General features: G+C 44.5%; 1 protein-coding gene across 1 annotated transcript; it reads left to right on the forward strand.

The window, feature by feature from the left end:
* Positions 1 to 2,910: 2,910 nt before the first annotated feature.
* LOC117440991 (estrogen-related receptor gamma) lies at positions 2,911 to 12,390 on the forward strand. The gene is made up of 5 exons (XM_034077191.2): positions 2,911 to 2,993; positions 3,683 to 3,790; positions 4,305 to 4,466; positions 4,699 to 4,962; positions 12,017 to 12,390. The coding sequence occupies exons 1-5, from the start codon at positions 2,981 to 2,983 to the stop codon at positions 12,241 to 12,243; spliced, it is 774 nt and encodes a 257-aa protein (XP_033933082.2). The 5' UTR covers positions 2,911 to 2,980; the 3' UTR covers positions 12,244 to 12,390.
* Positions 12,391 to 12,999: the final 609 nt, after the last annotated feature.

The raw sequence follows: 12,999 nt of genomic DNA on the forward strand, positions 1-12,999 counted from the left end.
TCTTTTTGATCCATTTCTATAAAAAACCTGTCTGAAAATGAGCTGATCAGATTTTGGCCACTTGATGATGTCATAACGATGTGTTGTCTTGTGTAACCATTAGCCAATCAGCAACCAAGGTAACCCCCCCCCCCCCCCTTATCACCTGCATCTCCTCTAGAGCACCATTGAGTTCTTTGTAACCAGATGTCTCTCAGAGGGGCGTGGGGAGGGGCTCCTTACTTTCATCCAAAGTAACAGACAGAGAATCAGCACTTTGGAAACAGGGCTGAAACAGAGGGGATTATGGGTAATGCTGCAATGATCTGTTTGGTGTTTCAGCCAATCAGAGACAGGCTCTGGATATATCTGAGACCTGGGATATATTGATGACAACAGTAGAACAGGAGACCTTTAAGCTTAATTCTTTTTGCAGAACTGCAGATGTTGAGTGTTGGCCTCCTCTTCACAGGTGGACTCCATCCTGAGGGGGGACTTCCTGCCTCTGGGGGCCCCGGGGCCTCGGAGGCTGTGTCTGGTCTGTGGAGACCGAGCCTCCGGGTTCCACTACGGCGTCGCATCCTGTGAAGCCTGCAAGGCCTTCTTCAAGAGGAGCGTGCAAGGTGAGGGGAAAGGAGGAGTACTCTGATCTGGTACTTGAGTAAAAGTAGAAGTACTCAGATCTTGTTCTTGAGTAAAAGTAGAAGTACTCAGATCTTGTACTTGAGTAAAAGTAGAAGTACTCAGATCTTGTACTTGAGTAAAAGTAGAAGTACTCAGATCTTGTTCTTGAGTAAAAGTAGAAGTACTCAGATCTTGTACTTGAGTAAAAGTAGAAGTACTCAGATCTTGTACTTGAGTAAAAGTAGAAGTACCAGAGTGTAGGAATACTCTGTTTCAGTAAAAGTCCTGCATTCAAAATGTTCCTCAAGTGAAAGTAGAAAAGTATTCTCATCAAAATATAGTGAAAGTACCAAAAGGATAACATACCATATCAATAGTGCATTGATTAGTGTGTGAAGCAGCGAGAACACACACCAGCTGCAGCAGGACTCAGACCAGAGCAACAGAAACCCATTGATTGGTGATTGATTAGTCGTGTCTGATCGATTATTTAATCTGTGTGTGCGTTTAAACCATAGACTGTATATATAAACATATATATACAAACACATATATAAACACATGCATGCGAGCAAAGAGGCACATTTCCGGGAAGTTTCCGGGAAGTTAAGCTGGGAATTTTGGAAATATTCGATGCAAAATTAAACAAAAAACATGACATTTCAACAGATTTGAAAAATGTTTTTATTTAGAAGAGAACAAGTTTTCATTATTTTATTGAACAATTATTTGTTTAATTGAAGAACGAAAACAGGAATATTGAGCTAAATATTACTCAACCCCACTCATTAAAAATGAACAAAAATGCACCCCCATCCAAAAATCCCCACAAAGTCCCATTCAAAATGTTAAATGAAAAGAGCCCTCCTCCCTCCAAGAAGTCCCATAGTGTGATCTAGCCTTCTCGAAATCATGTGTGCATGTGATGGAGGAATGCACAGTGCCTGTAGGGGGCGTGGTCTCAATAGCCATGCAGTAAGCAGGGTGCTACGGCATGGATATTCAAGTGTACTTGAATGGCATCTGTTTGTTTTAGTCAAGATTATGCTAAGATATACTTTCCCCAACTATATTTAAGTTCCCTACGAAGAGCCAACCTTCCATTTAAAAACTTCCCAGTTTATTCCCATGGAAAGTTTCCATCTTTGAACATTCCCGGAATTTTGCAACCCTAACCCTAACCTCGAGCTGTTCCTCTAAATCAGGGGGGTCAAACTCAATTTCATCACAGGCCACATCAGCATAATGGTTGCACTCAAAGCGCCGGTTGTAGCTTTAAGACTATACTAAAATACATATATAAATATTTAATATATATAAAATAATGTATTATATTACATGATTGCCTCTGCATTGGATTATTATTGGATAGGGTAATAACTTCATGATTAACTACGACTGAAAGCAGAAGTCTAGGGCAAATAATTGCAAGTCTCTTCAGTGAGAATGTGACAAAATGATTTTTAAAAGAAAAGCCATATTCTGGAAAAACAAGAAAAAGTGACATTTTGAAAAAAAAATTACATTTTGAAGAAAAAAAATGAAATTCTGAGAAAAAAGTCAAATTTGAGATGCATTGTGGGACATTTAGTTTATGGGCAACATGCTTCTGTAAAGTAGCATGTAACGGTATAATGAACATATTATATTCTTTGCAAGCTCTTGTGGGGACACAGAAAATGAAGTCGCGGGCCGGATTTGGCCCCCGGGCCTTGAGTTTGACACCCACGCTCTAAATGAAAAGATGAACCCGAAGCATGTGATGCACTTCCTCTGCAGAGGCATGTCTTTTCTCAGGATGTGATCATGCTTCATTTAATACGACTGGCGGGTTCAATGTACCACTCAAATGTCGCCTTAAAGCAGCTCTGAGAAAACAGACACACACATGTATAACTATTGGTATTCTGAAATATGAAAACCTTTCATATTTTCATAGTTGACGAGTCCCTCACATCTGTTCGCAAAGGCCAGCTCCTCAAATGCACGGAAAACACTGAGAAGTTGACTTTTATTAAATGTATTATGTCAACAATTGTCGCATAACTGTATTAGGTCAGTTTAAAGCGTTAATATTAAGTTGAACTTAATGTTTTTTAATTAACTTAATATTATTGCTTTCAACGAACCTAACAAAATGATGTGAAATCAGTTATAAAACATCAAACCTTATTAAAGTCAACGTTTCAGTTTTTCCGTGCACTGTTGTGTTGTCAGCTGTGTCACGGAGAGAGGATGTGATGTCGTTTGACTTCCTGTTTGTTGTTGCCTAGGTAACATTGAGTACAGCTGCCCGGTGGCGAGCGAGTGTGAGATCACGAAGCGCCGCAGGAAGGCGTGTCAGGCGTGCCGCTTCCAGAAGTGTCTGCAGGCCGGCATGATGAGGGAGGGTACGTTCAGCTCCCATGAGCCTTTGCAGCGACGTCAAGAGTCTGCTCGGAGTGAGAGGGCTCGGTTTCAACGCTCGCAGAGACGAAACAACTAAAAGGAGGAATTCAATTACTACAAAGAGACACAAAACAAGAAAGAGACGGAAAACAAGAAAGAGACAGAACACAAGAAAGAGACAGAACATGACTACAAAGAGACGGAAAACAAGAAAGAGACAGAACATGACTACAAAGAGACGGAAAACAAGAAAGAGACAGAACATGACTACAAAGAGACGGAAAAGGACTACATAGAGAGGGATGCAAAAATACAAAAAAAGATGTTAAAAGACTAATTAGGTCATTTCGAGTTGTACAAATAGAACTCAAAATGCCCTCAAAGACATTCCTCATGACTTCAGGGAATCAGAGAGTTAGGAGGAAGATGTGAAGTGACAAAACAATTTGCAAACATTCTAGAAAAAAAGGAATTGCAGCAAAGACCCAACGTCGCAAGAGAGAGACTTTTTGTAGCCAAGAAAAGTTATAGCTGATTTGTAGTCATTTTATATTTCATTCGGCCGCAGACATTCAGATCGTAGGGTTTATGTCCGGTGGAAACCCTTTAACAGCTGTGAGCGAGGAAAGGAGGAAGCAGAGGAAGCTGAAAGGTAACCCCCCCCCCCCCCCCCCCCCCGTCTGTGTTTCAGGTGTTCGGATGGACAGAGTGAGAGGAGGGCGTCAGAAATACAAAAGACCGACGGAGAGCGGAGTCACTTTTTACTGCAGAGCCCCCGTCAGCCCCCCCGCCAGCTGCCGTGAGTTCACACAACATGGAGTCCGTCTGTTTATAAAGGTCTCCTATCGTGCAAAATGCACTTTCTGATGTCTTCTCTACATCATTATGTGTCCCCGGTGTGTCCCCGGGGTGTCCCCGGTGTGTCCCCGGTGTGTCCCCGGTGTGTCAGGAGACTCACAAAGTGTCAGGAAATAAAACCCTCTCTCTTTTCCGCCGCACTAAAACGAGGGAACAACGGAGCTGATCCAGATCTGCGTCCAATATGACGTAATATCTGAAATGTGGGCGGGCTTTACCCCCACGGGCCAATCAGAAACGTTGCTGTCAGAGACAATGGAAAATTCTGAGCAGGCATTAGCTCCGCCCCCTCTTTTTTTAAGAGGGATGTCTAAAATGCATGATCTGTTTGGTATTTTGAGCAAAACACATCAGAGACATGTTTTTTATATATTTTGATATATCTGAGAACTCTAAAAAAAGCATGATCTTTAAAACCTGTTTCATTAATTATCACATGTTCCTTTATAAATCAGGAAACAAGGTGATTTCCCACCTGCTGCTGACAGAACCCGCCCCCCTGTCCGCCACTCAGGACGAGTCGACCAATGAGAGCAGCCTGAGAACCGTGCTGACCCTCTGTGACCTCCTGAACCGCCAGCTGCTGCTCCTGATTGGCTGGGCCAAACAGATCCCAGGTCAGTCACTACTACTTCAACACGTTAATACCGTATGTCGTGATTATCCTTTTTTGGTCTGTTTTTTTACAATTTGTTTTGACTGTCGTTCTCTTTCATATTTTTGAATGTCGTTACTTTTAACTTTTTTCTATTGTCATCTTTTTCACTTTTTTTTTTCCGACATGTCATTTTTTCGTCTGTTTATTTTCCACTTTTTTTTACGTCCAGACTCACCTGTTCTGTGTCTCAGGTTTCGCCGCGCTCTCATTGGTCGACCAGATGCTGCTCCTGCAGAGCGGTTGGATGGAGGCTCTGCTGGTGGGCGTGGCCTGGCGGTCGCAGGGGGAGGAGCTTGTGTTCGCCGAGAACCTGCGATTGGACGAGGCTCAGTGTCGAGCCGCGGGATTGGCCGATCTCTACGAGGCGCTGCGACACTTGAGCGCCAAATATCAGACGATGAATATGAGCCCTGAGGAGGCGGTGATGCTGAAGGCCATGGCCCTCGCTAACACTGGTACACAACACACACACACACACACACACACACACACACACACACACACACACACACACACACACACACACACACATACACATACACACACAAACACACAAACACACACATAATCACAACATTTTATATATGATACGAGATATTTTCTGTTAAATCGTGAAACTTTCTATGAAGCACGATTTTTATTTAGAATTAGAAGTTTTCTTCTAATTACGAAATAATTTCATGAAAATATATTTTTCTAGCAATTGCGATACCGTATATTACAATTTCCAAACATTTTTAATTTAATTTAACTTTTTTTTAATAACATAGTCTTGTATTGGAATTACAAATATTTGTTATTACGATCGTCTGGAGCATGAACGCAACGCTCTGATCCGCCATTGTTGTTGTTGGCGAAACGCATCAGCAATGACGCGGGGTGAGCGGGAGAGGTGGGGAGAGGCGGGGCTATGGCGTCATCGCTTCAGAAAATGATCGTATAGGGCGTACACACGGAGCCGTAAGCGTTTCGTCTCCAGACTTACCCACTTTGGCAGCCGGTTTCAAGGTGTATCGGTTTCGGGCTCCGAAGCCGCGGCTCCGTTTCGGCCTCGTGCGGACGAAGCGTCTATCGCAGTGACCATCAACTGGCAAACCTGGCACGCCAGACATTCTCATCCGGCACGCGCTGTGGCGCTGGCGGAGTGGTTAGTGCGTTCGCCCCTCACTCCATTTCTTTTTACAACGACTCGTGAGTAATGTGCAGTACCAGAGTCCAACAGAGAGGCAGCAGCTGCGGGACAGTAGCCTGCGTACTGCCTAGCCCTCCCTGCCCTGAAGAAGAAGTGATCCTTCGTTAGCGTGAAGAGTCTGCAGTAGCCCCCGCTACGAGGCTCCTGCGACTTGAAATGACATGAGCGTGCTCCTCTAGCACCCCCTTACTACAACATTCAGGGCTATAAAAAAAATTGCTGGCGCCCGAAAGTGTCTCTAGGAATAATGTTGGCCCTGGGACAAATGTAGTTGGTGATCCCTCCTGGTCTATACGATAAGAACTTTAGCGGATATAACTGATATCGTCTCCGTGTGGACGGGGCCTCATACAGCAGGTTTCAACACGAGGCAATTCAAAGTGCTTTACAAAAATAGATAGATAGAACTTATTGTCGTTACGTAGCACAGGTAACGAAACGGTTTCTCTGCATTCGACCCATCCTGTGTTAGGAGCAGCGGGCTGCCAGTAAGTACGGCGCCCGGGGAGCAGTGAAGGGGACGGTGCCTTGCTCAGGGACACCTCGGTAGCACTTGGTCTTTCCGGGACTTGAACTGGTGACCTTCCAGTTGCCAAGCCAAGTCCCTATGGACTCCGCCACCACCATTAAGAGCATAACACACACATTAGAAACATCAGCAAAGATAATAAAACATGAATATCAGTTACAGTTCGGTGTGAGATGTTTAATTAAAAGCAGCGGCAAAAAGAAAAGTCTTCAGCCTGGAGTTAGAAGTAATCAGAGTTGCAGCGGACCGGCAGCTTTCTGGGAGTTTGTTCCAGATGTTTGGAAATACCGCTCACCAGATTCTCTCATTCCTCGATCGTCTTCCCGTTACATTATAGTTCTTTTGACACTTTTCTAACCTTTCTCTCAGTCTTTCTGGTGTGATCCGTGCCATCCCTCCCCCGGCGCCCCTGACCCTGACACACACACATGAATACTGATTTAAAATTAGAGAGGAGAAGTTTGGGGGGAGGGGTCTGGGCGTATTGATCCAGAGGAGTGTTTCTGATATTGATCAGAGGCTGGGAGCTGAAGCAGCGCAGTATTGATTGGCCCGTGGGGCGCCGCCGGGGATTTGGGCCCAGGAAAAGATAATCACATCGGTTACTTAAACGTGTGTGTTCTAAAATAGTCTGGGCCCCTGTCAGCCCTTAGGAGCGCCCTAACTGTGCACCCCCTTACGGCGCCCCTGATTAGCCCCGGTAGCTTTTGGGGGGAGTGACATTTGGTGTTTCCTCATTCTGGAGCAAACGGTTTAAATATCGGTTCTTTGTTGGCAGGATTACGGAAACACTACGAGCCCATGATATGAAACGTAATGAAAGTGTCGTTAACAATGCGATGTCTGGGGTCTGTGCACTCCAAGCGCCCCTTCCAGTTCATTTAAGTACTTGGACAATTATGATTTTGTTTCTTTTGCGTATTTAAGTGCATGAGGTACTTTCCATGTGTATTTGTACCATGGCACACGACCCGCTACAGAGCTGCACGTCAGAGTGAAATACTGTGTTCTGACTGCATTAATATGACAGTTTGTTGCCTCGTGATTTTACTCATGAGGATTTCCATATTAAAAGCGAAACAAAACGTCATATTTTATCATTTGTTCATATAAATGAATTTGTTTGTCGCCCGTAATCTGACAATTCTTTACAAAACGTTCTGGTTTAAAGACAAACATCATTACATACCAAATATCAGTCTGTAGTTTAATTAAAAGAGTACATTATCTTTACATTAAATATATATCCAATGTCCTCCTTACAGCACTGGCTGCTCAGTTTAGATGTATTAAAACAAAAGGAGGAAACATTGCATTTCTACGGGACTATTTTCAGCGGCGGATGAATCCTCATTTGATGCTCTAGTGATTTATTTTTGGACAACAATGGAAGGATTTAGCTCAAAATAGGAAACCCTTTTTTAAATAGAGTTGCTGTGTTTTAACAGCTGATCAATATCCCTGCATTGCACTCCTGTTGAAGCAGTGCATGCTGGGACACTTCCAGCTGAAGTCTGGTCAGTCTCCCACTGTCTGAGCCTCGGGTCAATAACGTTTATTGATAGACTCGGTTCTGGATCTATAAACTGTTAGCTGTGTGTGTGTGTGTGTGTGTGTGTGTGTGTGTGTGTGTGTGTGTGTGTGTGTGTGTGTGTGTGTGTGTGTGTGTGTGTGTGTGTGTGTGTGTGTGTGTGTGTGTGTGTGTGTGTGTGTGTGTGTGTGTGTGTGTGTGTGTGTGTGTGTGTGTGTGTGTGTGTTCATTCATGTATTTCAGCCTGATGTGTCTTAGTCTTTTTTTCTCAGTCCATTAACTGTCCGAATATCAATATTTCACACAATAGAGGAGGATGCATACGTGTGTGTGTGTGTGTGTGTGTGTGTGTGTGTGTGTGTGTGTGTGTGTGTGTGTGTGTGTGTGTGTGTGTGTGTGTGTGTGTGAGAGTGTGTGTATAAACACCCACAGGCTGACCTTGACCTTTCTTTGACCCTCTTCTTCATGTCTCTCCTACATCAACATGTGTCCTCTCTTCTTCGTGTCTCTTCCACATCAACATGTGTCCCCTCTTCTTCATGTCTCTCCTACATCAACATGTGTCCTCTCTTCTTCGTGTCTCTTCCACATCAACATGTGTCCCCTCTTCTTCATGTCTCTCCTACATCAACATGTGTCCTCTCTTCTTCGTGTCTCTTCCACATCAACATGTGTCCCCTCTTCTTCGTGTCTCTTCCACATCAACATGTGTCCCCTCTTCTTCGTGTCTCTTCCACATCAACATGTGTCCCCTCTTCTTCGTGTCTCTTCTACATCAACATGTGTCCCCTCTTCTTCGTGTCTCTTCCACATCAACATGTGTCCCCTCTTCTTCATGTCTCTCCTACATCAACATGTGTCCTCTCTTCTTCGTGTCTCTTCCACATCAACATGTGTCCCCTCTTCTTCGTGTCTCTTCCACATCAACATGTGTCCCCTCTTCTTCGTGTCTCTTCCACATCAACATGTGTCCCCTCTTCTTCGTGTCTCTTCTACATCAACATGTGTCCCCTCTTCTTCGTGTCTCTTCCACATCAACATGTGTCCCCTCTTCTTCGTGTCTCCTCTACATCAACACGTGTCCCCTCTTCTTCATGTCTCTTCTACATCAACATGTGTCCCCTCTTCTTCATGTCTCTTCTACATCAACATGTGTCCTCTCTTCTTCGTGTCTCTTCCACATCAACATGTGTCCCCTCTTCTTCGTGTCTCTTCTACATCAACATGTGTCCCCTCTTCTTCGTGTCTCTTCTACATCAACATGTGTCCCCTCTTCTCCGTGTCTCTTCTACATCAACATGTGTCCCCTCTTCTACATCAACATGTGTCCTCTCTTCTTCATGTCTCTTCTACATCAACATGTGTCCCCTCTTCTCCATGTCTCTTCTACATCAACATGTGTCCCCTCTTCTACATCAACATGTGTCCCCTCTTCTACATCAACATGTGTCCCCCTCTTCTCCGTGTCTCTTCCACATCAACATGTGTCCCCTCTTCTTCGTGTCTCTTCCACATCAACATGTGTCCCCTCTTCTTCGTGTCTCTTCCACATCAACATGTGTCCCCTCTTCTTCGTGTCTCTTCCACATCAACATGTGTCCCCTCTTCTCCGTGTCTCTTCCACATCAACATGTGTCCCCTCTTCTTCGTGTCTCTTCCACATCAACATGTGTCCCCTCTTCTTCATGTCTCCTCTACATCAACATGTGTCCCCTCTTCTCCATGTCTCTCCTACATCAACATGTGTCCTCTCTTCTTCGTGTCTCTTCCACATCAACATGTGTCCCCTCTTCTTCGTGTCTCTTCCACATCAACATGTGTCCCCTCTTCTTCGTGTCTCTTCCACATCAACATGTGTCCCCTCTTCTCCGTGTCTCTTCCACATCAACATGTGTCCCCTCTTCTCCGTGTCTCTTCCACATCAACATGTGTCCCCTCTTCTTCGTGTCTCTTCCACATCAACATGTGTCCCCTCTTCTTCATGTCTCCTCTACATCAACATGTGTCCCCTCTTCTCCATGTCTCTCCTACATCAACATGTGTCCTCTCTTCTTCGTGTCTCTTCCACATCAACATGTGTCCCCTCTTCTTCGTGTCTCTTCCACATCAACATGTGTCCCCTCTTCTCCGTGTCTCTCCTACATCAACATGTGTCCTCTCTTCTTCGTGTCTCTTCCACATCAACATGTGTCCCCTCTTCTTCGTGTCTCTTCCACATCAACATGTGTCCCCTCTTCTTCGTGTCTCTTCCACATCAACATGTGTCCCCTCTTCTTCGTGTCTCTTCTACATCAACATGTGTCCCCTCTTCTCCATGTCTCTTCTACATCAACATGTGTCCCCTCTTCTACATCAACATGTGTCCCCTCTTCTTCATGTCTCTTCCACATCAACATGTGTCCCCTCTTCTTCGTGTCTCTTCCACATCAACATGTGTCCCCTCTTCTTCGTGTCTCTTCCACATCAACATGTGTCCCCTCTTCTTCGTGTCTCTTCCACATCAACATGTGTCCCCTCTTCTCCGTGTCTCTTCCACATCAACATGTGTCCCCTCTTCTTCGTGTCTCTTCCACATCAACATGTGTCCCCTCTTCTTCATGTCTCCTCTACATCAACATGTGTCCCCTCTTCTCCATGTCTCTCCTACATCAACATGTGTCCTCTCTTCTTCGTGTCTCTTCCACATCAACATGTGTCCCCTCTTCTTCGTGTCTCTTCCACATCAACATGTGTCCCCTCTTCTCCGTGTCTCTCCTACATCAACATGTGTCCTCTCTTCTTCGTGTCTCTTCCACATCAACATGTGTCCCCTCTTCTTCGTGTCTCTTCCACATCAACATGTGTCCCCTCTTCTTCGTGTCTCTTCTACATCAACATGTGTCCCCTCTTCTCCATGTCTCTTCTACATCAACATGTGTCCCCTCTTCTACATCAACATGTGTCCTCTCTTCTTCATGTCTCTTCTACATCAACATGTGTCCCCTCTTCTCCATGTCTCTTCTACATCAACATGTGTCCCCTCTTCTACATCAACATGTGTCCCCTCTTCTACATCAACATGTGTCCCCTCTTCTCCGTGTCTCTTCCACATCAACATGTGTCCCCTCTTCTTCGTGTCTCTTCCACATCAACATGTGTCCCCTCTTCTTCGTGTCTCTTCCACATCAACATGTGTCCCCTCTTCTTCGTGTCTCTTCCACATCAATATGTGTCCCCTCTTCTCCGTGTCTCTTCTACATCAACATGTGTCCCCTCTTCTTCATGTCTCTTCTACATCAACATGTGTCCCCTCTTCTTCATGTCTCTTCTACATCAACACGTGTCCCCTCTTCTTCATGTCTCTTCTACATCAACATGTGTCCCCTCTTCTTCATGTCTCTTCTTCATCAACATGTGTCCCCTCGTCTTCATGTCTCTTCCACATCAACATGTGTCCCCTCTTCTTCATGTCTCTTCTTCATCAACATGTGTCCCCTCTTCTTCATGTCTCTTCTACATCAACACGTGTCCCCTCTTCTTCATGTCTCTTCTACATCAACATGTGTCCCCTCTTCTTCATGTCTCTTCTACATCAACACGTGTCCCCTCTTCTTCATGTCTCTTCTACATCAACATGTGTCCCCTCTTCTTCATGTCTCTTCTTCATCAACATGTGTCCCCTCTTCTCCATGTCTCTTCTACATCAACATGTGTCCCCTCTTCTTCATGTCTCTTCTACATCAACATGTGTCCCCTCTTCTCCATGTCTCTTCTACATCAACATGTGTCCCCTCTTCTACATCAACATGTGTCCCCTCTTCTCCGTGTCTCTTCTACATCAACATGTGTCCCCTCTTCTCTGTGTCTCTTCCACATCAACATGTGTCCCCTCTTCTTCGTGTCTCTTCCACATCAACATGTGTCCCCTCTTCTTCGTGTCTCTTCCACATCAACATGTGTCCCCTCTTCTTCGTGTCTCTTCCACATCAACATGTGTCCCCTCTTCTTCATGTCTCTTCTACATCAACATGTGTCCCCTATTCTTCATGTCTCTTCTACATCAACATGTGTCCCCTCTTCTTCATGTCTCTTCTTCATCAACATGTGTCCCCTATTCTTCATGTCTCTTCTACATCAACATGTGTCCCTTCTTCTCCATGTCTCTTCTACATCAACATGTGTCCCCTCTTCTTCATGTCTCTTCTACATCAGCTATTCTGTATATTTGATATTGTGTATATAACTAAAGTCCCCCCCCCCCCCTCTCTCCCCCGTCAGACGCGGACCCTCTGGACCCCTCCTCGCTGCAGCGGCTGCAGGATGGCCTGCAGGGGGCGCTGCAGGAGCTCCAGGCCTCCAGGGTGGGGGGGCCGCGGGGGGGCCGGCTGCTGATGAGCCTCCCCCTCCTCAGACAGACCGCTGACCGGGCCGTCAGGAACCTGCTGAGGATACACCGGGAGCAAAGAGTACCGCTACACAGACTGCTGCTGGAGATGATGCTGTAGACACCTTCATCATCATCATCGTCATCATTGCATGGAATCGAAGTATCATTTCTCTACCAAGGATCCAATGGACAGAATAAAGTCCATCCATCTTCTCCCGCTTATCCGTGGTCGGGTCGCAGAATAAAGTGCTTTAGTTTATCCTAATTATTCCCTGTTACTCAAGTACAATGTTATGCAAAAATATACTTCTACTTTTACTCAAGTACAAGTTCTGAGTACTTCTACTTTTACTCAAGTACAATATCTGAGTACTTCTACTTTTACTCAAGTACACAATCTGAGTACTTCTACTTTTACTCAAGTACTAGATCTGAGTACTTCTACTTTTACTCAAGTACAATATCTGAGTACTTCTACTTTTACTCAAGTACAAGTTCTGAGTACTTCTACTTTTACTCAAGTACTAGATCTGAGTACTTCTACTTTTACTCAAGTACAAGTTCTGAGTACTTCTACTTTTACTCAAGTACAAGATCTGAATACTTCTACTTTTACTCGAGTACAAGAGCTGAATACTCCTACTTTACTCAAGTACAAGATCTGAGTACTTCTACTTTTACTCAAGAACAAGATCTGAGTACTTCTACCTTTGTGTATACTTATCAAAGTACAAATAGTTGTTGTCTTAGATGTAAACATGACGAGCTGAGAATCCTGGACCATTTATTTTTGTAATAAAACATATATTTTATTAATATAAAGATATTTTTAAATGAACTGTGAACTTGTTTGTTGTCTCTGAAACGTGTTAAG

The sequence above is a fragment of the Pseudochaenichthys georgianus genome, unplaced genomic scaffold, assembly GCF_902827115.2.
Source record: "Pseudochaenichthys georgianus unplaced genomic scaffold, fPseGeo1.2 scaffold_1377_arrow_ctg1, whole genome shotgun sequence".
Taxonomy (NCBI): domain Eukaryota; kingdom Metazoa; phylum Chordata; class Actinopteri; order Perciformes; family Channichthyidae; genus Pseudochaenichthys; species Pseudochaenichthys georgianus.